Source organism: Passer domesticus, chromosome 2, assembly GCF_036417665.1.
Source record: "Passer domesticus isolate bPasDom1 chromosome 2, bPasDom1.hap1, whole genome shotgun sequence".
NCBI lineage: Eukaryota > Metazoa > Chordata > Aves > Passeriformes > Passeridae > Passer > Passer domesticus.
The window spans coordinates 41,847,766-41,874,038 of record NC_087475.1 but is presented as its reverse complement, the minus strand read 5'-3'; the positions used below and the strand labels follow the sequence as shown (position 1 = coordinate 41,874,038).

Below are 26,273 nucleotides of genomic sequence, written 5' to 3'. Positions count from 1 at the left end.
AAACCTAGCAAGAATCGTTTACTGTTAGCTATACTCTTGGTTGTAAGGACAGTGAAAATAGGGAAAGTATTTGGAGTAATTCAGCAGAGCTGCACACATGTTAGCAGGCAAGAGAATTTTACCTTTTACTACTGTTTCCCATCTCCTTGATAATAGCTTTAATCTTCTCTGCTGAGGTACTGTATGTTACCTTTTCCAACAAATTAAAGTCTTCTGCACAGAATTCATTTTCATCTAAAGGGCCCAGTATCTTAGATAGAGAAAAAAAAAACATTGAGTGTAGAATGTCCCAATAATGCTCTGTTTGTAAGTCAAAATATACTAATATTTTAAATGAATGCACAATACTGAATATGAAACCCCAATCTCTATATACATCAATACTATTGATTATAAAACTAATTAAACTTTATAGCAACTATGCAGGATTACGCTTTTACAGTTATATGATTACAGTTAATTATCAATCAGGAAGAATGACTGCAATGGAAATATCCATGCGTTTTTCATTATACATCCTTCTGTTAAGGAATACACTATTTAGAAATAACTCTAAGAAAAACCTATCTTATGTATCAATTTCAACTAAAAATACTATTTGTCTACCACACTCTTTAGTTTTTTTAATTCTATGAACACAATCTCCTTCTGCCACTTGTCAAATGAAACAATGGACAGACTGGATAGAATGGTAAAGGATACAAAATGCCTAATATGAGAGGATACAGGATCACTACATTTTTTGGTGTCTAAAAGAAAGGAAAGTGTGTTGGAGTCCCAGAAAATAGCTTTGAGGTTGTTGTTTGGATTTCCTACTCAGTCTATCAGGCCAAATTGACCCAAGCCAACTTTAACAGCCTGCAGGGCTCCCAGGATGTAGAATCTCATTACAGAAGTTGGGTGTTGAATGCCTCTTCCTCAAAATTCAACTGCTTCCTATAAATGAGAGGTTATATAACAAAATCCACTTTTGATTTTTTCATTAATGATGCATGAGATAGATGAAACCACAGTGTAATTATGAAATACTATGGTAATTTGGAGAAGTCAATTAGAAAAAATTAATTTGCTCATAAAAGCAAAACTTCTGTGATGAAATAGCAAGGACAGAAATGAAGGATATCCCATGTCTTTTTAAAAGTAATAGTTTAGAGTGAAAACAGAGAGATATGAATATACATTATTAAATTTATCCAAATATTTTAATGAGACTTATTTCCCCAAAACTTAAAATATGACATTATTTGAGCTTTTTCAGGCATGGAGAACAGTAATAATAATTTATAAAATAAACTCATTAATTGAGTTATGAGGGAGTTGACACAAAAAAGCCAACAATTCTTTAAGGCTTCATCAACAAAAATGCTTTCTGTGTGTTTCTTAGCAGTATTTCACTTGCATCTCAGAAGCATTTAGGATGCATAAGAGTAACTAAACTCACTAAATTTTAGAGTTTCCAGTTATGAGATGTCAACACAATTTTCCTTCTATTTCTTTCAAATGGTGGAGTAAATCGAAAATAGAAGAATTAAAATGTAGTTTGTATATTGTATTTGCAATGTAAGGCACTAACTGCCATTTAACAAGCACTGAATATTGAAAGCAGCATTATATTTTTTGATCACAAATCATCTACTGACAAACTGTAATTAAGCTATTGGTTTCAGCATATACGTACAAGAAACTGAAACAACAAAATTACTATACTTTTATAGGTATATTAACAATTAAGATTATAAAACAACTAAATATTTATTAAAATGTGGGGCTTTAGAGCTTGAAATACTAAACTAAACTACTCAACGTAATTTATATACATTTATCTACATAGTAAAATAAAAGTAACTTCAGGATCAAAACTTATTCTTAAAGATCACAAATAATAAATCAGATACTAACCTATTCTGAGAATTTTGTCAGATTAACTCTAAAATAGCTGTGGGAATGACATACACACATAGCAGCTTCAATGGAATTGAGCTAATGAACAAATTAGGAATAAAACAAAATAAAAAAGCAAGACAAACATTGATACCATTCTCTAACAACTGTGTGAATAAACAGGAAATCAATATAATGCATTTTCTTTACTTTGAAACGGAAGTTCCAGAAGTAAAAAAATCCTAAAAAAGATTGAGAGACTTAATTTCCTTCTTACCCTGCCATTGCTAATAACAGCCATTTGCCCAGGAAGCAGCTTCAGAACCTCCTGGCAGAACATCTGTTGAGTTTTAATTAAATCCAGTCCTAAAGTGTTGTACTTCTTCTCAAAAGTATCACCATCCATTCCCTAAAGCAAGGGGTAAAACATGAGATGCTGGAATGATTCAGCAAAAATAAATTTTGTAACAGGTGAGGAAATGAAAGATTTTCTTCAAGTTACGTAACCAGAAATCACTGAACCTCAGCTTCAGTGTAAGCACACAGCTGCTGGTGGTGAGCCACACCTCACAAGCACCAAGAGTGCAGTCTGTACCCCGGGGCAACTGTGAATAACCATGAGAGCAAAGCTGAGCCTGAGGTTAAGCAATTTTTCCATGATCCAGCACAACAGCTGCATGGAAAGTAACACTCTGTTAGCAACTCAACTGTATTCTCACTTTTAGGAAAAAGATATAAAAAAACTGTAATACTCTAAAAACCTAACAGTCGTTCTAATATGGCTGTTGGATACAATTTGAACATATTTTGGGGAAGCCAACATCATCCAGAAAGACACATGAATTCATTTTCAAAATGGGGAAAAAAATGCCAAACTTACACTGGAATTGTGCCTCACCTGTCAAAATTATTCTGATATGTAGCTCTTCATTAGTAATAAACATAAAAAGCAAACAGATTCATTCAGATTCAATTAATAAAATGACATTAATTAGTAACATCCTTAGCATACACAGCTTCGTTAGAGACCTTTATGTCTTTCAAAATTTATTAAACAATGAAACAAGAGCATGACTCAAAAAATATTCATCTTCTAATATGGTTCCAGAGAGTTTTCTTAGTCTCCCAACTCTTCCTATTTAAGAAGACTAAAATTTACAACTCCTCCTGAGAAAAAAACCCAGTAGTTATTTAATAACTGCTAGTAGTTATTTCATAGCAGATGTTATTTTGTAAGTCAGCTCCACTCTCATGCAATCTTAACTTTTCCTGAAGTCTAAATTCTTGAAAAACAATCCTTCATCATCATACTTAACTAAATTTTAATTAAATGAGAGAGTTATTAAAAAAAAATTAACTAAATGAGAGAGCTATTAAAAAGATCAACAAGTAAAAATTAGACTGTTTTGGTCTCAATTGTATCTGGTACCCATGTTCTGAATTTTTCAGTAGTGTCATATTTTCTCCCTTTAAAGAAATTTTCTATTCTTCAATCACATGAAAGTCATCAAAAAATCCAAATCTGCTTGAGAAGAAACTGTATATTTAAACATCATGGCATTTGGCCAAACACTGTTATTCTCACCACCTCCTTCCAATAAGATATATGTAAAATAAAAAAGGAACTCACTGGGATGAGGAATTTAACAATTTTAGTTCCAGCAGCAAGGGATTTTGCTGTCTCTTCCTTACTGAGTTTACTTAGGAAACTTTTTAAGTTGCTGTTGTTTTGGGTTAAAAAAGCAGCCAAAATTCCTCTTGCAATGGCTGTGTTATCTTCCTTTATTTTGGATGAAGGATTGTTCAAAATCCCAACTCGTGTATAACTGCTTGTTTTCTGCAAAGAAAAACACAGAACAATGAGTAATTTTACAGTTCCATCTGCTGTTACCTAATGTATTCATATCATTCATAACTATGTGAAATGCCCTTAAGTATTTAATTTTTTGCAGCTATTTGTCTTTAGAAAAGATACATCAGTGACTAATTCAGAACTCCAACTGTGAGTAAAAATGTGATTAGTAAGGATTTACCTATTCTGTGATAAATATTTTAAATATATGTGTTAAGTTTCTTTAATAGAACAATTGCCTTTGAGCATTTTGCAGAAGCATGTTTTTAACAAAGGAGATACACAAGTGTTCATTTACAGATTCAGAACTAGTTTTATAGATGTCTACTTTTCAAAAATTATTGAACTAAGCATAAAATAAATGCAAGAGAATTTTGCTCTTTGTTCAGCAGCAGCAAAATCCTTCACTTGCCAAAATCAGTGACGCCACTCAAATTTTACCAGAGAGTGTGATGATTCTAAGGTAGGCTCAAATAACACCACTAACTGAAGAAAAGGTAAATGGACTCCAATGCAGGAAGGAATAAAAAAAATAAGCCATGCAACTACTGGTATTCAGCACTTGGAGAGGCTTCCACAAAGTACTTCCAAGGTGGTCAGAAAACTATGAGGAAGCACTGAAGAATCTGGGCTCGCTCCACCTGGCAGAGAGGAGACTACAGAGAACTTGAATAGCAACCAAGAGTTACTGAAGGGGGAGTGAAAAACATGACAGGGCTAAACCCTTCCTGGGACCAGCAAAGGGTGTAACAAGAGATAACGTTCACAAATTCTGGCCTGGCAAAAAAGAACTACAATAGGAGGGCAGTGCAACACCAGAATAATTTGAAAAGGGAAGGGACAGAGTCATCTCCTTGGAGATTTTCAGAAATCCTTCAAACACACCTACAGCTGACTTGATGTAATGAAGTCAATAATTCTACTTCGAATGGGAGGCTGAACTGGATGACCTTGAGAGGTCTCTTGCAGCTAAGACAGCTCAAGGTTTTTACAAAGGAAGTGAAAATTTATCAGAGTTTTCAAAATAGCATGTATTATGGGGAATAGCTAGAAATTAATTTCCTTTAGCCATTTTTGCCACCAGATTTTTGCATGCTTTCTTTCAAATGCTGATGGCAAGTCATGAGCAAGTGGTGACTGTGCCAATTTTGCTATACTAGACCTTGACTTGAGAGATAAAAGGGACTAGAAAGCAGTAAATAACCTCAATAAAAATTAATGGACTTAAAAAAAATACTCTTTCATTTTAATTCTCATGAAATTTGAAAATGACTAGACCAAGCAACACATGAAATTTATCTAATGTTTTGGGGTTTTTTCCTAGATTCTTCTCACCAACACAAGGGGACTTGCCCAGGTGGTTCGCACCTCTTAGGTGGGAGCCATGACACATTTCCCCTGCTGAAGAGAGTTAAAAAATTAAGCTACAGAGGGAGTACATCTGTCAAGCCTGACATAAATCAGCAGTTCAAGAAATTAAATGTTTTTCTGTAACAAGGACTTGTACTGAACATTCTTCATCTTTTTTAAAGCCTCTTTCTAAGACATAGTTGTTTTCACATTCTCTTGGCAACAACCCAATTTTCCAGTTCCCTTAGAGTGGTTCCTATTTCATTCCTGATTGGCAAATCCAGATGCTTTCCCGATTTCAGTTTAAGCACTCTTTTAACTGTCCCAAACAGAGGTCCTTCTGTGTTTTATATTGACTTGAAATTTATACTTTCTGAAGTGTATTTATATTTCAGACCTACCTTAAATCCTATTATTAACACAGAAGAACTTAAAAATAAGGAAACTTATAAATGTGGATGATCCTCCTCCCATATTAAAACACACATGAAAATTGATCTTAGAAGCACATGAAAGGTACAGGGGAAAATGGTTGCTTCATGGCCAATTCTGTGCCACATCATACAGGAGAACACTGCTTAATGATTCACATCAACAGGCAGCATCCCAAAATCCTTCCAGGTAACATTCTGGGCTACCTGATGGAAGCAAGTCTAACTGGGAAGAAACTCACCCTTTTAATACGCAGTGTAACAGTTTGTCTCCTGCCTCACAAGTGCATGAACAAAATGATAATTTCCCTTCAGGAATTGAGTAAAACAAAAGCACAATCTCTTAAGTCTGCACCTGACCAACATCAAAGTTGCTACACTTTTATTTAAGAGTATGATTTTTGAATGTGCAGAGAGAGTTGTTAAGAACATATTCATAATAACTATTTTAATAAAACCTGCTAGAAACTCACCAGGCTTTTCAAGGCATCAGAAAGCAGTCGTCTACCAGCTGGCTTATCAAAATCAGCAACAATCCAGACAGTAACAGCATACAATGCATCTTCATCTGAAAATTAAATATAATCATGTTTTACGTTCTGGAGAATCTTCTCATGACTAATGAAAATCAAATTAATCCTGTTTGTCATTTCTAAAATCATGTGTATGTTTGACTGCTGACTTCAGCTGTAAGAATAATCTTTGCCACATCAGAATCTTTTGCCCTCTGAACTGAAGTAAGATTCTTAGAAGGCAATTTATCACGTTACTAGGAGAGAGAGACTAAAAGAGCTGATCCATTGTTACAGCATTGAGACAAGAGGGCCTTAAATAATTAGTTCCAATTAACAAAACCTGCTTTAACAGAGATTACTTGTGAACATCTGATAGAGGCTTATCATATAGTCAGGAATGAAAAGAATTTAGTAGTTACAGGACCACATAAACTAGGCCAGTCACTTTACCTGGCAGGATAGGAGAAGTCCTTCAACTCAAGGAAAGGAAAAAACTTATCATTTCTGGACACCAATGGGAATATACTAAATACAGTTCAAGGAAAGTAAACTACTGTGTAAGTGTACACGCAGATAATTTCTATTTTTCTTGCTCTGTGGTCTCCTGTTCTTTAGTTGCCATAGAAGAGCAATGGTAGGTGAAAAATTCTGCAAAATTATCTGTAGAAGAATATCAGTCTACTCAGGTGTACCAAGCATCCCCTAAAACATAATGCATAAGGATAGAAACTTCCCAGAGTTCTGGTGAGATGCTAGGAAAAGGTTGTTATTATTAACTGCTGTTGTGGTCTAGAGGAACACACTGGGGAGAGAGATTTGAAATGTAGATTCCAGCTTAAAGGTTATAGGTTTTCCACAAGAGATCTCAGTCTTAGAAATAAACCCACAAACTGAAAGCCATTCATTTGACAGCTCACTGGGATGTCCCTGTGGTTACAGACACAGAATCAAAGAGTCAAATAAATTTATTTTAAAGAAATTGAAGTATTTGGCATTTTTTTTCTGATAATGAATTAAGTAAAACTCTGTAAATACCATATTAAAACACTGAAAGAAAGCACTTTATTAACAGGGTTTTTGTGTCCCTTGAAGGATTGATGTAAATGAGCAGCTGTTTCATAAGGCACAGACTATTGTAAAATTCCATGCAGAATTATGACCCCATTGTTGTAATTTCTTCTCACTCAAGGAGAAGTACTTGCATATGCAACGAGAACATTTTATATCAAAAAGCATTTAAAATGTACAAAAACATTTGAGTTTTAACAAAGACAAAATGTATAAATGAGTTATAATTAATCAGAATATAAACTCTATTTTCTGTAGAAAGACAAAGGCTTGTTCAGCAAAATTAAACCATCTAACTAGAAGAAAAATAAGGAGATACTTAATAAATTAGAAACATAATAAATTGTTCCTTAAATTTAGAAATACCTAATTTTGATATAAACATACAAACTCTATACATTCTGCCCTTGACAATGCTGCAAGTAAGAGTCACTTGAAAACTGAACAGAATTCAACATCCTCAAGTAAAACCGTATGTATGGAAGCTGAGTCTATCTTCAAAGTTGCAAAAGTCTTGTAAAGGTTTTTAACCTCATGTGTGTAAAACAAAAACAATTAGCCACAACAGCCATCCCATTTCGAAGCCACAAAAACTAACTACCCTGTTAATTAATTTAGGTTTATAATATTTAGATATATGCTCTGCTTCCTGAAAGAAGATACTTGGAAATTGAGAAATATTTAATTTAATTTACATGGAATCCTTGGAATATTGACTTACTTGGGATATTTTACTGGTAAATTTCAACAATTTGTAATAGCCATATATAAACAGACAGATAACTTATACAGAAAATTCATTACCTTTTTTCGTTAAATATTTCATATTATCTGAAATTACAGCACTTTTATCTTGTGAGTCCAAAAAGGAGAAAGTAGAGAAGTCTTCCACATGAAATGGAACTGCATAATGTAAACCACAAAGTATTAGACTTTAAAATATAAAAACAAAACCAAAAGACAACCCGCAAATCATGACAATATCCAAGAAAAGGAGTTACCAGAAGTGGATCTGAAATGGATGTATCTTCTTTCTGCTCCAAGAATAGTGGGGTTTATACGGGAAACTACATTGTTCTGATCCATAAGAAAATCCACTGCATTTACATGATCATCTAACAAACCCTGGAGTAATAGAAAAATGTAAAATCTGTACTTTCAATACAGATTTTCAAAACAAAAAAGACCAAGTATTTGTAAAAAATCGTTCAACTGAGCTTAACGTTTCTACATACACCAAGTTATGGACTATGTCAGGTCAAAACCATATAAATGTCATACAGGTAGCAATTCAAAATATCAGATATACATTTTTCAATGAACAACTGCAGTACATTCTCAGTTTCTGGTGGAAAAAAAATCCATATAATGACTACATGCTGATCCTTCAGCCCTGAATAATTGCAATACTCTTTCAAAACCATGACCACAAATGATTGTAATGTGATATTACTAATTTCAAGCCATCTCATGATTAAAACCCATAATATCTAAACACGACTGAAACAATTCACTGTCAAATGCTTCATCCTGCACTCATTCAGAAATGTTAAGCATACCATGAACACTGCCCGCTGGAAGAAGCCGGCGGCATCGAAAATCCTCTGAAGAATGAGCGTCTCCAACTCTGCCGTATCCATCTCCTCTCTGGGAAAGGGCACGCCATTAAACAGCGCTTGAGGCAGCGGGCCCAGGCCACTCTTCTTATAAAAGGTTGCTCCTGCCTGATCAAATCAGAAATATCACAGGATTAAACAGACTGTGGCTGACTGTAGTAAAGAAATGAAACTAGTATCAAGAGAGGATGAACTCTAATCTCCAAGCGCTCTTCACTGTCACACCTTGTCATGAGTGGCAGGGACAAAACAGAAAGCTTTTGGAAACCTAACAGGACAGAGGGGACTCATTTGTCAAACAGAATGACAAAGGAAATTACAGATCCATATACTTTATTGTGACCTTTTGCTTTAACATCTTGCTGAGAAATTGTCTTTTATTCTGCTTAACATTTTTAGCTTATTCTTTTATTTTAAATAAAAATAAAAATGAAGCAAATAACATCGGAGAAGAACCCTGAGACAGTAAAATCTGCTTTTACCCAAGAAAGAGCCCTAAAAAAAAGGTCAATAGGTTTTTATGTTTGTAAGTCAAGCTTTATTTGATAACAAAGCAGAATTCAAGAGAGACCCACAAGAGAGACATGCCTACCAGAAAATACGGGTGGCTCCTGAAAGCAGCAAGCAAAAGTAAATTTTCATAGTGAGAGCAGTAATGCAGAAACCTTTACAACATTCCCATTAATGACTAAATGGTGGCTGAAGAAATGTTTGACTCAAAGGTGCTGTATTTATTTGCTTTAACATTTAGCAACCCCTTAGGCTTAGTAAACACATAGTTATATACACTACTGTATTTCTTACTCAGCACAGCTCTCAACGTACCTTCCTCCCTTCATCATATTCAGAATGAACACCCAGGATACTCTGAACATCAGCATGGGGGTACTCATTCCTAAGAACATGTTTCACATCATCTACTGTCAGAACATTTCCATCTTTCACTTCATGGTACATCTGTAAGAATTATAACCAAAATAAATTTTAAAAATACAGTTATGTTGTCAAACAACTTGATAAAATTAATAGAAATAAATAAAAAATAAATAAGCATAATCTTTTTATAGTGAGCTAGCAAATTTTACACTGGTATAGTTTCATATTACTTTTATTGCTGTACTGCAGTTTTTATGCTGCTTTAGTAATTATCACCATTGCACATATGCACAATTTTTTATTAGAGCAGTGCTCTGACTGATCTATTATTACACCTTTAGTCTAAATCTGAAGTGGCCAACGAAATACATGTATGTGAGCTAAATGTGAAAGGTTATTTCTCTCTCCTAATTGGACAGGTAATCTAAATACTCTCTATAATCCAACTAACATGGGTAGCTACCTAAATCCATATTAATCCAATTCTAAACTAGCCAGTGATCCTTTTTTCTACAGTGATAATTTTTCCTCACTGTTATTTTATTTCAAAGAATATTTTATTACTTTCATCATACATACAATAAAAATTTAAAGTGAAAATTATTCATTTCTCTTCAAATCCTCTATAGCTCTGAATAGCTCAAAGTTTATTTGATTGCTTCTATTTTTGTTATCTTTCAATTATATTTATCATCCCCCCTTTTTATATTATGAAACAAAGAAAAGAGAGGAATACAACATTTTCAAAAGCACTCTGTAAATTGTATTTCTTTATCTAGTCCTGGATAATTGTTACCCATGCATGTCAGCTCCCTAACATTTGTGGATTTCTCTTCCACAGTATTCCTAGTTACTTCAATTCTTTTAATCTTAAGCTCTCTACGTTTGTTCATGACATCATGACATTTTCTAGGCACTAAACATAAAACCAGAAAACAAACGGAAGAAAAATTGTTAAGTATGAATATCATATTCTCTAACTTTTACCCTTTACATAGATGGCTCACCTTATTTCTCCTCCATTCATCTCTCATCTCTGAAATTCCTGTCTTATGAGAATCTGCATTCTTTCACAAAGTTAACCTGGCTCAGTAAGCTGCAACCCTGGAATACTTCTAAGCTTTCTGCACCCATGAACAGCTCAAGCATGACCAAAGAAAAGAAATTATCTTACTGTTTCACTTCCTACACTGGACAATAAGAAAGGGTTTTTCAAATCTCGTATGACTGCCAAAATGATATTAAAAACTACTCCAAAAGACACAGGAAAGAAAAAGACAGGCACATTATGTTAATATTAATACAGAATAATTTTTCATAATAATAAAAGCTGAAAGGCATGCACCTACTTTTTTACATTATTGAAGAAAGTCTGTCAATAGGCAAAATTACAAGACCAAATTGATTGATGCAAGAGGAAAGTATTTCTGCAAACAATTCTATAGACTATTAATGCTATACATGCTTTTAATACTTAATTTCTGTATAAAGTAAATGCATACATCTCATGTTATCACAAGGTAGTAAGACCCTAACTATCAATAAATTATAAACCAGAAGTAAATAAATGATTTCTTGTGAAAGAACTAACATTAATTGTCGACATAAAGGCCTGAGAGGTGTCAGATTCCTCTGCAATGTAATTAAAAGTTCTCCAAAGAGCTACTCCCGCATCTTCATTTCCATCAATTTCTTCTTTTGTATTTAAAATAAAAACGATTCCAATTCTATAAAAAAATAAAAAGAGATCATAATTTTTAACATAATATCTGCTTCACACAAATTCCAATATAAACACAGAAGAACAAAATATTTGCATTCAAGTGATCTGCCCAGCATGTAGAGATAAGAACCCTGTACCTGGCTGGTTCTCTCACCTTTTTAACCCTCTGGGCCCTCCACCACCCTGGCACTGCTGTTCATTTTCCACCCACACTGGTTTTAAACACACCTACTACTAATGCCTACATTTCCATTAAGTGAAAGAAAACCCAAAGGAATATGAGGCTTGGGATTTAAAAAGGCTTATTGGAGGTGGTGCATTGATACTGTTTTCATGTAAAAAGCCTGGTCTGAGACTAGGCCATACTATGGTCCCTTCCAACCCAAACCTTTCTGAGAAGACACACAGAGAACACTACAATCTGTCTTTCATTATGTTTTTGTAACTGAATGATAAAAAAATTAAGAAAAACAACTACAAAAAAAGATCAGAACTAGTAAAATTTTAAAGTAAAATGAAACACCTGTAAATTGAGGACACAAAAAGCCATTTCACAGGAGGATTTTAAATATTTAACATGCAATTCATCAGTGGATATCCTTCTTTTATAAACTGTGGAAATAAACACCCATTTCTGAGACCAATTCACTTTTTCTTACAACTAGGTATCTCAGATCAACCAGACTCTTCCTCAGAAGTGTCTCTCTCTCAAATGATGTTCACTTTTAGAAATTCAAAACTTGGTGAGGATAATCTCACTTTGGTCTTTAAGAGTGTATATTGAAACAACATTAGATAAAGCAACTGCAACTGAAAGAACTGAATTTTAAAGATTCCCTCAAAGTATGTTTTACAAAACAAGTATTTTTATTAGAATGCAACTTCACAATGCGCCCAGTGGGACTATTTGACAAGATAAAAAATTATCAGGCTTTTGCAGTTCATCTTACAAAAACTCAGGTATGTTATACCTTGCAATCTATTTGCTTAAGAATACTTAATACCTGAGTAAGCTTGACAAATAGGTAATCAATGTGCCTTATTAGAATGTTGTTACATTGGATTCAACATGAATTCATATCCTCATCTAGTACAATAGAAAACGAAGAAGAAAAAAGGGAAGAATCCTTATTTAAAGATTTTTCCTCAAGACTCTCAGTTTTCCTTACCTAAGTGGTACATCATGATGATAGAATAATTCTGCCAGCTTCATATAATCACCAGTATCATCTTGGACAGGATCAACAAAAAGTACCTGAGAGAAAACATATCAGGCATCCCATATTTATTCTTGATATGTTTTTATTTTTCCTTCAGACATAAAATCTAAGACAATAACACTAATTTCCAAAGAAGATGTACACCCCAGCTGTTTTCAATTTTTTAGAGCATTTACTGTAAACATTAAGACTATAGATGAAAATAACATCAGAATTAAGGCATTTGGACCAAAAAAAAACCCCAGGATTTAACCATTCACTGAACTTCAAACCAAGTGATCCAACTTTCCTCCTTTGAAAGACTCTGTGTCATTACTCTGCTTTTATTAATAAACTCCATATTTATTTTAGAAAGATATAATGCTGATTTTTCTGTTACATCTTTTAACAAACTCTCTTCGGTTGTGAAAACCAAACAAAAAATAAATCAGCAATATTTGGGCTAAAATCTTCAAGTAAAAAATTGAGCTTCCTGTCATACCTATCTTCGTAGTCACTCTTTCACTTAATGAAGCTTGGACTATACATTCAGATCTTTCAGGCATGCATAGAATCTAAAACTGGGACGTATCTGCATAGACAAATTATCCTCATGTAGATTTAAATGGACATCTGTACCTCATTTATTCAACTCTGCACTGCAAACTCCCCTTACAACTCATCAAATTTGCTAGAGTAGCTGAAATGAAGCAGAGTAACTTTAAAAATTTTGAACCCCCCCCTTCAGATTATAGTGAAATGCTGTGTTATAGATTTCTATAGTACAGCTCTTCTATCTAACCCTGAATAGGTAATGCGATCTACTTCATATTACACACATCTTACACTTCATTATAAACATACACTTTTTTATTACATATTGCTGGTATTTTCATTGTCTTTTTACACACACACACTTTGCATCACTTCAAGCAACTACATCAAAGACAAAAGGATCAAGTGTACTCTCAACAGCTTTGCAGAGGACAGCAAGTCAGCTTGCTGTGGTGCAGCTGACACACGTGAAGGATGGGAAGCCATTCAGAGGGACCTGGACAGGCTCAAGAAGTGAATCCATGGAAACCTCACAAGTTTCAACAAGGCCAGGTACAAAACGCTATATCTAGGACGGGGTAACTCCCAGTTTATCAACACAGGCTGAGGAATGAACAGATCAAGAACAGCCCTGCCAAGGAGGACTTAGGAGTTGCTGGTGGATGAGAGGCTGGACTTGAGCTGGCAGCGTGCACTCATAGCCCAGAAAGCCAAATGTGTCCTGGGCTGCACGCAAAGCAATGTGAGCAGCAGGGCCAGGAAGAAGATTCTGTCCCTGTGCCATAGTGAGACCCCACCTGGAGTGCTGCATCTAGCTCTGGCACTCCCAGCACAGGAAAGACATGGACCTCGAGTGGGTCCAAAGAAGGGCCACAAAAACAATCAGAAGCTGGAGCACCTCTCCTATGTTATAGGGAGGCTTACAAAGAGGACAGGGATTTTTTACCAGTAGTAGAGACACTGTAATGATAGAACAAGAGGCAGCAGTTTTAAACTAAAAGAGGGCAGATTTCAACTGAATATGAAGAAATAAGGATGGTGAGACACCAAAGGTGTCACAGGGGAACTGGCTGCTCAGAGAAGCTGGGAATGAAACCACATCCATTTGCATTTAAATTAAACACCATTTACCATTTAAATTAAACACCAGGCTGGACGACGTTTTGGTCCCTGGTCATTGCTGGAGAGCTGGACTAGATGACCTTTAGTGGTCCATTACAACACAAACCATTTTAAGATTCTGTGGTTCCTAAGATTACCTTTTGTAATTTTAATTTGAATCAGCATCAGCTTACTAGCTTACTGATACAGAATCCTATTTACAGAGGAAAACTTAAGCTACAAGACATTAATAATTAGTATGCTTTATAACTTAAATACCTTTGTACCTCAGATTACTATCTCTAAACCATGGACAGCTATCATTACCTTCCCTCATGCTTTGACAGTAATGAATTTTCCATGCGTAGCATGGAAAGGAACATAAAAACTCTTCACAAAACTGTGCCCAAATCTCTCTGCAAATCAAACTAACAACCCATATGACTCACTAGATAAAGCAGTATTTTCACTGCTCTTAGCAGATCCACGTAGAAAACTTTACAACAAATCCAGCACGTGTACTTTTTAATAAACTGTCTGCCCATACATTAACGTATACAGTATGCAAAAAAATCAAAGTTCAAACTTACCAAATTATACAAATTTCGTCTAATCTCATGTAAGAATCCAGGAAATGAGGGTTTTAGCAGTTCCTGATAGCTTGCAGGCCATGTGCTATAGCTCTGATCTTGTTCTATATTATTAATCCACTAAAAAAAAAAGGCTGCCATTTAGAAAACGTGCATTGAAGACTGAGAAAAATATGTGGGCATAATAATACTATAAAATGTCTCCCTTTCTTTTGTTAAATAATAACAGGAAATAGCTTCTAAATTTTATTTTGTCTTTTCAATCAAACTGTTTTTATCTGCAGTACACAATAAAACTACTACTGGATGGAAAAGGAAAAAGGACCATTAGTACTGTGTATAAGGATGTGAATAAAACCATTTTTTATTCAGCGGTGAAATTTACTTTCACAATGCAAACATCTTAACAATGTATCACACAGATGTGTGTAATACAGCACAACCATCTTGTAATCCATGTACAGTATTTATCTTCAGACTGCAGCAACAGAACTTGAGATACATGAAAATAGTCAATTAACATGTGGCTGATTTGCTCTTCTAGTCCTTTCTGTGTAAGCTGTGGCAAACAGAACAGTGAAATGTGGCTCTTTCAGGTGCATGAAAATAATATTTTAGTGTTGTAGTGGTTTTGGTTTGTGCCTTTTCCCCTGATGTATAACCTCTGTAATGAAACCTGTGTAAATTCTGAAGAAGGCTAAAAAACAGAGTCATTGGACAGCTAGAAATAACATATTTAGGTGGCCCAAAATTTACTTATCATACTTGTAAAGTACACTTAGTCTTGCATAATATGGGATATTATGTAGTATTATGTTTTTATATGAATTGCTATAAAAGAAAAATTCTATAGTTTGGAGTGTGCAACTACTCTAAATATATTTTTATTTTCCTTTAAACATCCTCCTATATCTTAATATTTTAATAAGGTATAAACTAGAGAAAACTAGTCATAAAAATATTGAAGAGATATTACCCTTGAAAACATTTTAAACAGCTAATTGATATATGGCCTTATGCAGAGTATTTCAACTGCAGTAAAAAAAAAAAATTGTTTCATACAGACAATTATCAAAGATGTAATCTCTAAAAAATAACTTTAGTTACTTACTATTATTGAAGAGTGACGAATATCTAGTGCATAATTATTATCTGTAGGATGTACATGCAACCTCATAAATTTACTCAGGGTCTCCCCTTTGATTCCAAGTTCATGAAGGCCCTGCATCACTTTTCCTTCCAGTTTAAGAGTCTCTAAAATGCTTTTTCAGAAAAATAAAGTACATAATGTCTACAAAGATTTCTTGTCATGACATAAAAGTTATTTTAAAAACTGAAAACAATTTTCATGTTAATAGTCTTAAGAATGCTTTCTCTTCATATTTTCCCACAGCCTATGTTAAAAACAACATCAATTCATAACACTATGCCTCTAACTTATTTCAAAACATAATTACAACAGGTCATACAATTATTTTATTCATTTAGATCTATTTTATACAAAGCAATTTTATCCATCTTTAGTAAGAAGTGGCAGGACAGCAGAGTGAAAGTTTTCTTGCTGCACTGTCCTGCCTGAGGCAGAAATCCAAGCTGGGGTACCCAAAGAAGCAGCTTTGCAAGTGAGTAGAGAAGCAAGCAACAAGTGATGGAGACACAGATGAACTCCAAGTCTGTATCATGGCAGAACTCAGCATAGAGGAAACACACAGCCACACCCTAAAACTTCCCAGAAGACCGAATGGAACATTTGCTGCAATCTGAAAGTTCAAATTTGAGAACAAAAAAACCCCCAAAGTACTCCACAGCAGAACACAGCTGGCAAGACTTTGTGACTGCCTTCAGGTCTGTATTTTCCTGATTATTAAGGAAAATATTATTATTAACAGGGCTACGAAAGCATTACTTACTTTTTTATAAGGTGCTTTCCACATCTTTTTACATGGACATGTTAGATTCCTTCCTTTTCCAAACTAATTTCACATGGTGAGTTGTAAAATTATAAGCAAATAAGAAAACATATTCCAAGAGAAAAGGCTATTCTCAATTACTTATATAATGTCCAGACTCAAAGCAAAACCACTGTAAATTAGTATTCCTCCTACTGGAACACTTCCTTGCCCCCAAAATACAACAGGTGAGATTAGGACCAGAAGCACAACTCCCCAGTATTATTAGTAATTCTGTGACCTTCAAACAAAATGTTACCATCTTACCTAAAGGGATCTTGAAAATCCAGGTCAATATGAAGGCCATTTAGAAATAAACGTGCTTCTCCAGGTTGAACTCCAAGTGTGTCATGGAAATGCTAAAAAATAAAAAGTACCGCTACTTATTTAGGTATATGCCTACACTAACATATATAAACACCTTTAAGCAATTCTGTGAAACAGACACATCAAATCTCTTCCACACAATTTCTTTTTTTATCTGAGTGTTGGAAAAAATAATGACCACATATTTTATGAGTGCTATTTAATACACTTCAGACATACAGATACAAATGAAAACAACCTACCTGTACAAGGCAGAGAAAAGGACATTCTCAGTGCTTGCCAACAGAAAGTGAAAATACGCACATACAGAAATACAGCTTGTATGATTTTAAATTATTTTTATATATCCATTCAGCAAAGGGAAACCTTACGTGTGTCCCTCTACATGAAACCAGCTTTCTCAATGACGTAATATCTCTCAATTCTGACAAACTTGTAATTGAATTATTTCAGGGAATTAGGAAAAATGGACTAGAAACTTAAAATCTCATCTAACAAAGGGACTATGGAAAGAACACAGATGAGAAAGGGACAGCATCTTTACTTGGCAAAGAAGAAAAGATCCACAACAAACAAATACAAGAGGAAGGTGGTATTTAGGGAGTAAAGCATGTATTATCATTTTCCTACAGAGAGCTCTGAGGCACAACACCATTCAGTCTGCAGCAAGATAAGTGACAGGAGCAATAGCAGTAGTGTATTCTAACTCATGACAGAAGGAGCAGTCAGATTTCCAGATTTGCCTTAATTCCCAACAGAGAAATAGAACACACAAAAAAATACACAAGAGAAAGATGTATTTTTTTTTCCAATTTAGCTCCCACTTGCTAAACAAAGTAAATGTGAACAAAAAATGTACTTTAAGAAAAGCATGACTACAGCAAGCAACTCATGCTCAGTATATCACTCCTGATATAAACCTGTAACTGGACAAACAAGAGCAAAAATGACAGAACATGGAAAACGGTATAATTTCTGCAAAGCAGTGTGGTTACATTCACACAGGTAAATGTAAGTAAGAAATGCAAATAGGAAAAGAACTGAGCTGAATTGCAGAATGGTTAAGGCTGGAAGGGATCACAGTATGTAATCTGGTCAAATCTCCTCCCAAAACAAGGTCATCCTAAAGCACACTGCACATGATAGTGTCCAGATATGCATTCCTGAATATCTCCAGTGAGGGGATACTCCACAACCTCTCTGGGCAATCTGTTCCAGTGCTCAGTCATCCAAAAAGTAAAGAAGTTCTGCCTCATGCTCAGGTGGAACTTCCCCATTCATCAGTTTTTGCCCATTACCCCTTTTCCTATTGCTCAGCACTACAAAGAAGAGCCTGGCTCCATCCTCTTGACACCCTCCCTTCAGATACTTATAGATATCCATAAATCAGAGATAAGATTCCTAATACAATTTTGATGCTAGATATTTGATTGTCTAGAAGTGCATCGACTTTGTCATAAAAACGTTGATGGAAGGAGTATTTAGGCATCCAACACTAGAATTTAATGCTGATAATATTCATGTAGCATTTTCTTGCTAAACTTCAGCAAATTATTGCATTGCAAGTTGTGAGTTCAGTTTAATGAGATTTTTTTTTCTTTTATCTATCGCAGTTCTTTGTCTATTTCTTGCTTAGGTATCAACTCATTACACCTAAATCATCACATGTCTTTCACTTTTAATAACTTTATTTCCTCCCGTTGCATTTCCTATTCAACTTTCATTATCTTGAGAGGGAATCATCCAGTTACACACAGCATGGGATCATATCTCTCCCGCTGCTAGATGGATGTACTGCAGTTCAAGAATGCACATGACAATTTATTGTGCTCAAGCAGCAGTGTTCAGGAAGTTTCTTTACTTTAATTCAACAAATTTCAGCTTTTAGCTGTCTAAAGGCCTTTAGACTACAGGAAGGATGTGACCTCACATGAAATTAAAACTTAGTGTAATAAGTGCATAAAATCCTCTTAATGTAGTTAATACATTTATGGAATCATAAGAGTGATTCAGCTGACCAACCACAGATGACCACTGTAATTTGTTTCAGATCCAAATTTTAAGTTACTTCCCCAATCATTTCATTTGACCAGTCATTGATGTCATTTCACATGACCAGTCCTACAAGAATGGTGCCTAACATTTAACTGCAACACTCAACTTGAAAGAAAAAATCCAAATTGAACAGAGACCAACATAAGAGATTCAACAAATATTAAGAGGCATCTCAGAATAAATGTCAGATCAGTCAAAAATCACAAGAACAGGGACTCCTCACAAGGCACAAGGCACAAGAGATGCAGTGAATCAAGGATGAAAACAAAACCACCATCTGTCACAGATGATGTTGCAAACACCTTGCAAAATAGCTGCATGTGTGATTCTGAGAGTGTGGAAAGCTCAAAATTCGCATTTGCTGAACATAATATAAGCAGCAGGCTTAGATTCAACACCAAAGCCATAGAAAAAGTAACTGATACCTATTTTGCTTTCCCAGCACACAATCTGTGACTCAACCCAACATTCCATGAAAATTGTTTGGCCTTGCCTAATTCTGTAAAACCAAAAGAGAATGGAAAAAGTTTCACGAATAGCAGAAAGTGAAATACTTGAATTACATAATTTAATGTTACTTGTTTCACAACAGATTTTTAGAACAATTAGCTCTTTTTCTCTAACATAAACCATCAAAGTTGCTATAGTAAAAAAAAAAATCTCCAAAAGCTGCAATACAATAGTAGTTGAAATGTCCACTGGAAGAAATAACAACAAACCTTCTGGTTTTCTTCTATTTCATTTTGCATTTTCTTGTCTACAGGTACTCTTGTAAGTGATCTGTTAAAATAAAATATTTTTATCACTCAACCACCATGTATTTTTTAAAAAGCATTATTTTATATGAAATTGGTATTTTAATTAAACATCCAATGCACTGTAACTGAAGAATGCTGTAATTAAGTCTTAAAAAAAGAGTATTGCAGTATCATAAACACAGAATTTTTAAGACAAATATAGTTCTGTTTTAGTCTAGTAAACCCATGTTTCAGATTCAGGCTAGTTGTTTTTTGCAGTAATATCAATGTATTTTTTACCACTCTCAATCTTTCCTCATGGCTTGTTTTTCCAGATGTATAGTATAAAAAGGTAAGTTGTTTGGTCATCTAAATTATTACCTGAATACATAGCATATTTGCATATTTTAAGTTAATATTAATGTCTCCATGGTATTCAACTTTACAGCATGGATTTGTCTGGACAAAGGAAAGGAAAACATGCAGACAATGACCACTGTAAAATTAGCTGAGACTTAGAAAAAAGAGATTTGCAGATAGAGACCCTTGAAAATGTTAAGCATTCACAGAGAGAAGTTTTAGTTTCTTTAGTCATTCCATCTTTTGAAGGTAACATATTGATTTGTCTTTTTTACCTTTGATGAATGTTCTGGAAGACTATTTTTTTCTTCCCCTGCCACAGTGTACTGTATGCGAGGTTTATAATTATCAGGCTTATCATAAAACACTTCCAGAGGCAAATAAATCTCTCTATGTTTTAAAAAAACCTAAACCATATTAACCTAAATCTGACTGTCCTGATAAATGCCAAAATAAATATTCTAGTTGCCTATATGAACTTTTTTTTCAAAACAGGACTGTACATGTTTTAGTGAATTTGTACGGGGCATCAAGAAAAACTGGAGTCATCTTAAACCTGAAAGTTAACTAAGGAAACTGAGAATGATCCTGCTAAACCAGTTTCAAACTCGTGGAAAAGAAAACATTTAATAATATAAATTCTCAACTCCCCCCTAAAGAAACTGATTTAGAATAGATCTTTATACAGATCTTTATACTCTACATTTCCCAGAATATATCAGAATAAAATCAGTTTACTTTAAATAACTATTCAAGCTTTCCAGGCAACCAAAGAGACATACTGTAAGAGCAAACAGTATGATTTCCAAGTTCTGAAATAAAAAAAGTTCCAAAAATACTTTAAAAATCTGAATTTTATCATGCTGAACTCAACAAAAATAGTAGGGCCTGCAATTCTCAGAAGTATACTGAATTGATAAAAAATGCACAGATAAAAATTACTACCTGAATATTTCCAAATGACTCCTACTATGAGTAGTTAGACAGAAAAATAATACAAAAATGTGAAAATAATAAAAGGACAGAAAGGAAAATACAAAGCTGGTCTAACATTAGCAAGGAAGTAAAATCAGTAAAAGGTAAGCTTTAGATAGCTGTTCTAGGAATAGGAAAGCAACCCAAGGAATCATTAAACAGCTCCTTGTTCATGCATGGCAGTTGACATTGCAGGATTCCAGCATAATTTAAAGGAGAAAGTATGATGGTTGATCCTTGAAAAGGACACCCTTCCAACCTGAGGTAACAGGCATACCTGTGAAAGACATCTGTTCATTTTGAGTTCTGTCTTTTGTTCCCTTTGTTCAGAGCTTCACAAAATTTTTACTGATGCTTTTGTAATTGTCAAGTGAAAGACTCTAACTAAAGAGAAACAGTGCTGGCTGAAATGGATGCTATTTATCTTTCTACATGATGTAGCAATGTTCTTGAATCACCTTAAGGTTGAAATATTCTCTATCATTTCATGCATGTAGTACTGAATGTTGAAGGGAAAAAAGGAAACCTTTCACAGGGTCATAATGTTAACACTAGTGAATGATTAATAAATAGCAAGTAACAGAGCATTATAATACTTAATTATCTGCTCTTTAAGAATGCAATAATATGACAAGTATATAACAAATCAAATATGAAAAATACCCTATAAAATGAATTATCAAAATGTTGCCATGACATATATCAGGTGGTACACTGTCTACATCTGATGACATTTTGTAAAATCTACCTCAGACTAACCTTTTCATCTTAAAATACTGAGACACAAAAATACAGGTGGCAAATCAGAAAGTGAAAGAAAATTTCAGAGGAATGGTATATTAATTTTTTTAAAGGTCTAAGGAACCCCATTTTTAAGAAATGTGCAGTATTTTATTTTCATAACTACAGTTCTAAAATTTGCATACAGCCTTTTAAAACCAAATTTTGTGTAATAAAAATGGTTGTTTTCATATAAAACTGTCTGAAACTTACACAGTTTAAAAATACTATTATTATAATGATAGGCTATTTATCTAAAGTGACTAAGCAATATCTCTTCATTTCCTGTTCATTCTAGGTTTTCTTTTTTCCAAACTAGTATTTTGATTCATCAGGTTAAGCATGATTAGACTACTAATGAAATTTAGGCTGTGCACTATTTTTACACAATGCCCTTTTAAGTTGTCAGCACAGACCTAGTAAATTTAATTATTTAAGTATTTGTAATCTCTCATGTTAAAAATAGCATGGTAGATTAGAATGTTAGAATAAATTATGCAGGACAGAAACAGTGATTCCCATTTTAATAATTTTAAAGTCTTCTTATACTTTTACCCAGAAAATACTTGAAGAGTAGGTAAATTGAGCTCTCTAATGCCAAAAATACACAACGGGAGTTGGAGTGGAATGTAACTATTTAATGACTTGTAAAATCCATGATTTAAATGTCACCTGGCACACTTCAAAATGGCTTTTTTCCTGTCCTTTAAAGAACAGAACTGGACTTGAAGTTTGACATTATGTATGCTTCCACTATCTCCTACTGGAAAGTTGAATTTTCTGATTGCTAATCTAAGTGCAAACTTATACCATACTATTTAGTAATAACTATGCTTCAGGCATTTTAAAAGGCATTTTGCTTCCTTGACACAAGATGTTACAATGGTAGTATTTCCATTTTCCATTACGGTGTAGATTTTCTCCAACAGACAATCAGGAGTGACAATGAAATACTGTGATAATTAAACAAGAGTGGCAAAATGTGAAAGCACGCTGCGTTAAGAACCCTATTTAGCATCACATTTAATTCAGTAATTCAAGCAAATATTGCTGATAGGATTACATGAAGAACTTAATAAGTATGAAGAAAAGCATTTCTCAATTACAATACTACTGGCTTACAGGAAGAACACTCTTTTCTACTTGGATAGCTAATATCAGGACATGTCCATTTATTTAATATTTCTCTTGAAGTTTTATTTAGTAATCTGTTATGGAAGACAGATCTTCCCCAGTAAGAACACTACCACACAACAGCCAGGGCACAATCTCTACAGCAACACTGTGCTTAGAACTAATGTGTGTGGATCCCCACAAAATTTATTAATGGTATTTTGCCTCTTCCCACTGCGACTAGTTCTGCTACTAATTCAACGGAAGTTTTCACCTGGGAAAATATCCATCCAGTGAAATCAATGAGGACTAAGTGCCTCAAGTAATGATTAGCATGTTCTCATGGGATCTCCTGCATCAGACAGGAAACATTTAACAGGCTGACCATGAGCTCTCCCTGGAGTTATCTTCTACTCAATGAAATTGTCTGGAATCCATCTAGCAAGCTGTCAAACATGAATACGTGACTGCAGGATTTGGACATAAATCTACATTACTGTCATTACAGTCAAATGCAAACATAAAAATAACATTTGGAAAAAAAAAAGTTTAAATACCATACCTGGCTCTTATTGGGAAGTTCTGAGCAATGTCTTTCATTACCTTTAAGGCATCATAAACAGGGGCAGACATAATTCGAGTAGCTGCTTGAAAACTAAGATCTACGATGGGAGAAGAAAAATAAATTTAAAAAAATCACTGGAAATATCACTCAATTGTTACTGCCACAGTCAAAAACTGTTCCATATACACATTCTCACTATTTGCATATTTTATGTTTCAGTCATTGATTCAATAATTATGGAAGCTACATTATTAAGGTTGAAAAACTGGTCACCTTAAAGTTGGAAATATTCAATTCAGGCTTTTCTGTAGAATTCTGCCTCACTTTCTTGAATATATACATTGTATATACAATTTCTAAATTTACAGAGACATTCTGAAAAAGCCCAGACCATTCATCACAAGTCATTATGCCATCATTAAAAGGGTAGTACCACACTGAAACCTCAACAGACACCAACCCACAGACACCCATAACTGCAGGAGCAAGAGCAGGACCTTTCCACGTCCAGGACTACACAAGTATTTTAGATGACAAATACATTTCATGTAGAAAGCTACACTGAACATGTGAATTGTACAATTTTCAAAAGGAGCAGCAACTTCAGAGAAAATGGTGACTTGCAAATGGAAAGTCAAACTAGCCTAGAATTTCAGTTCTCATAAACACCTAGCATGATTTTAAAGGGATCTTATTTTCAGAACAAAGTAGATTTTCAGATAATGGGACAGTTTAAAATTAATCTGTCTATCCACTGAAAAAACAATGATGGAATTCAGTTAGCTATCTCTGGAATCTAGTTTGAACGTGACAAATTTTGACATGTAAGACTAGAACATCCAATTTTGGTACTAATGAGGTAAGGCAGTATTATACGAGATGTTTCCACACAGCTTGTATGCATCTGCATAACTAACTCATACAGTGATGGTTTTTCCCCAGAATTTTCTAGTTAACATGTTTAAACAAAAACTGAAAGCCTCAGGTTATTCAGTTTGAGGAAAGCTGATGACACATATAGTAAAAAGTGCTGGCCAGAAAGATGTACAGGATGCTGCCTAGTAAAAGTTTGCACCATCTTCTTGAAGTAATTAGGAATTAAAAAAAAAAGGAAGGCTGAATCAAAGTGAATAAGACATTCCTAGTTTAGCCTGATAAGATATTTCTTGTATGACAAAAATAGGTGAGCAAGAGGTGGAATGTGAACTTCTATTTCTTAATACTTTTAATAAGAAAAGAAGTCACTCTTAAAAGTAGCTTTCAGGACCCTTTCAACAGGCATATAAGTTGTGATCTGTTGAAGCATCAACATCCAGTTGCTGCTCTTAGTGAGGAAGCTCTAAACTTGGGTCATACACTTAAAACCCTTCATAAACTGTTAATAATTTCCATTTTATGCTGAACAGCTAGGATGCAAATATTCAAATACCAGTGAGGCCAACTACATCTTTTTACCTCCTTGGTTATCTCTGGTCAGGGCTGCCACTTAGAGACCTCCCCTTGCAGCACCCTAACACAGCTGAGAGCGCAGTGTAAGGCACCTTGAGGAAAAAGTACTTACTAATTACTTACCTAAAATATAAAAGCTCTTGAAAGACAACTCTTGAATGGTGTTTAGGTTCATTTATAAATAGAAGTATGCCCTATAGCTGAAGTAGTTTTGCTTAAATTTAGCTAGGTTTTTACTTTGAAGCTAATTAAAGGAAATCAGAGAGAAGCTGAGCCATTAATTCAGCCACTATAATTAGTCATTAAGAACGAACTAGAGAAAGCACCCTGTCATATCAGCAGTAAGGGTATCAAAATAACTGCACCAAAAAATGTGGGGCTGAAGACTGAAGATCCTGCACTATAAACCACTACAATTTTTCCTGACAAAAATTAACAGCATCCCAACACTTAATATGTTCAACTTTAAGAACTGGTTTATTGGGGAGCAGCACCAGTTTCCTTTTTTATATATGTAGCCATAACACCACAGAAAAGACTACCACTAAACAGAGACCTTATACTGTCTTTTGAAGGTAGACATTAAAGGGTTTGAAGTTTCATGGCTGCTTCAGCTTTAATATCAGCCAAGTGCCATTCCATCACACACAAAAAGAAAAATAGTCCAACCCATTATTTTCTTTTCCTATTTTCTTCCAAAGCAGATTTCTCAAGAGAACTTTAAAGCAATATTTTTCAATTGTTTTTAATTTTAGACAAAGATAAATCCTGCAGTTGAACTTCATTGATAAAAGACTGCAAGTGAACTACAATTATCTCACACAGCTAATATCAGACTGGACATTGCTAGCAAGCTCTGTAACATCAGGGTCCCAAAAGAAACTGCAGCCCAGATGATTGCTCAGTCTCCTTCACTGCACTAATACAGGCAACCAATTTTGATCAGGTTGTCCTCTAAAGCTGAAGACTGTAAGCAGGGAAATTTACTTGCATAAACTTGGAATGTTGTTACATTTTATGAGAGATTTATATTTAATTCAAGCTACAGAATGTCCTGCAAGTCATCAGCACTCAAGCTTTTGCAATCAATGTATTTGTTTTCCTTTTCTACAAGAAAGCTTCCAAAAGCATGTTCTTCCATTTGATATTATATTTTAAAAAAATGCATCTATGTGAACTCCAAGACATTGATAAAATTTATAAATT

General features: G+C 34.4%; 1 protein-coding gene across 4 annotated transcripts in view; it reads right to left on the bottom strand.

The window, feature by feature from the left end:
• Positions 1–26,273, bottom strand: part of UGGT2 (UDP-glucose glycoprotein glucosyltransferase 2) — a 76,189-nt gene that overhangs the window by 27,989 nt on the left and 21,927 nt on the right. For all 4 annotated transcript variants that reach the window (XR_010355923.1, XR_010355922.1, XM_064408430.1 and 1 more), the window contains exons 9-23: positions 23,616–23,715; positions 19,808–19,868; positions 16,974–17,065; positions 15,869–16,019; positions 14,758–14,877; positions 12,482–12,567; positions 11,181–11,316; positions 9,539–9,670; positions 8,657–8,821; positions 8,099–8,222; positions 7,902–8,000; positions 5,988–6,082; positions 3,512–3,718; positions 2,159–2,290; positions 123–250 (exon numbers count right to left, since the gene is read on the bottom strand). Coding sequence is in view for 2 of the 4 variants with exons in the window: in XM_064408430.1 (XP_064264500.1) it covers positions 123–250; positions 2,159–2,290; positions 3,512–3,718; positions 5,988–6,082; positions 7,902–8,000; positions 8,099–8,222; positions 8,657–8,821; positions 9,539–9,670; positions 11,181–11,316; positions 12,482–12,567; positions 14,758–14,877; positions 15,869–16,019; positions 16,974–17,065; positions 19,808–19,868; positions 23,616–23,715 (1,828 nt within the window). In the remaining 2 variants the exon portion in view is untranslated. The remainder of the gene's footprint in view (positions 1–122; positions 251–2,158; positions 2,291–3,511; positions 3,719–5,987; positions 6,083–7,901; positions 8,001–8,098; positions 8,223–8,656; positions 8,822–9,538; positions 9,671–11,180; positions 11,317–12,481; positions 12,568–14,757; positions 14,878–15,868; positions 16,020–16,973; positions 17,066–19,807; positions 19,869–23,615; positions 23,716–26,273) is intronic.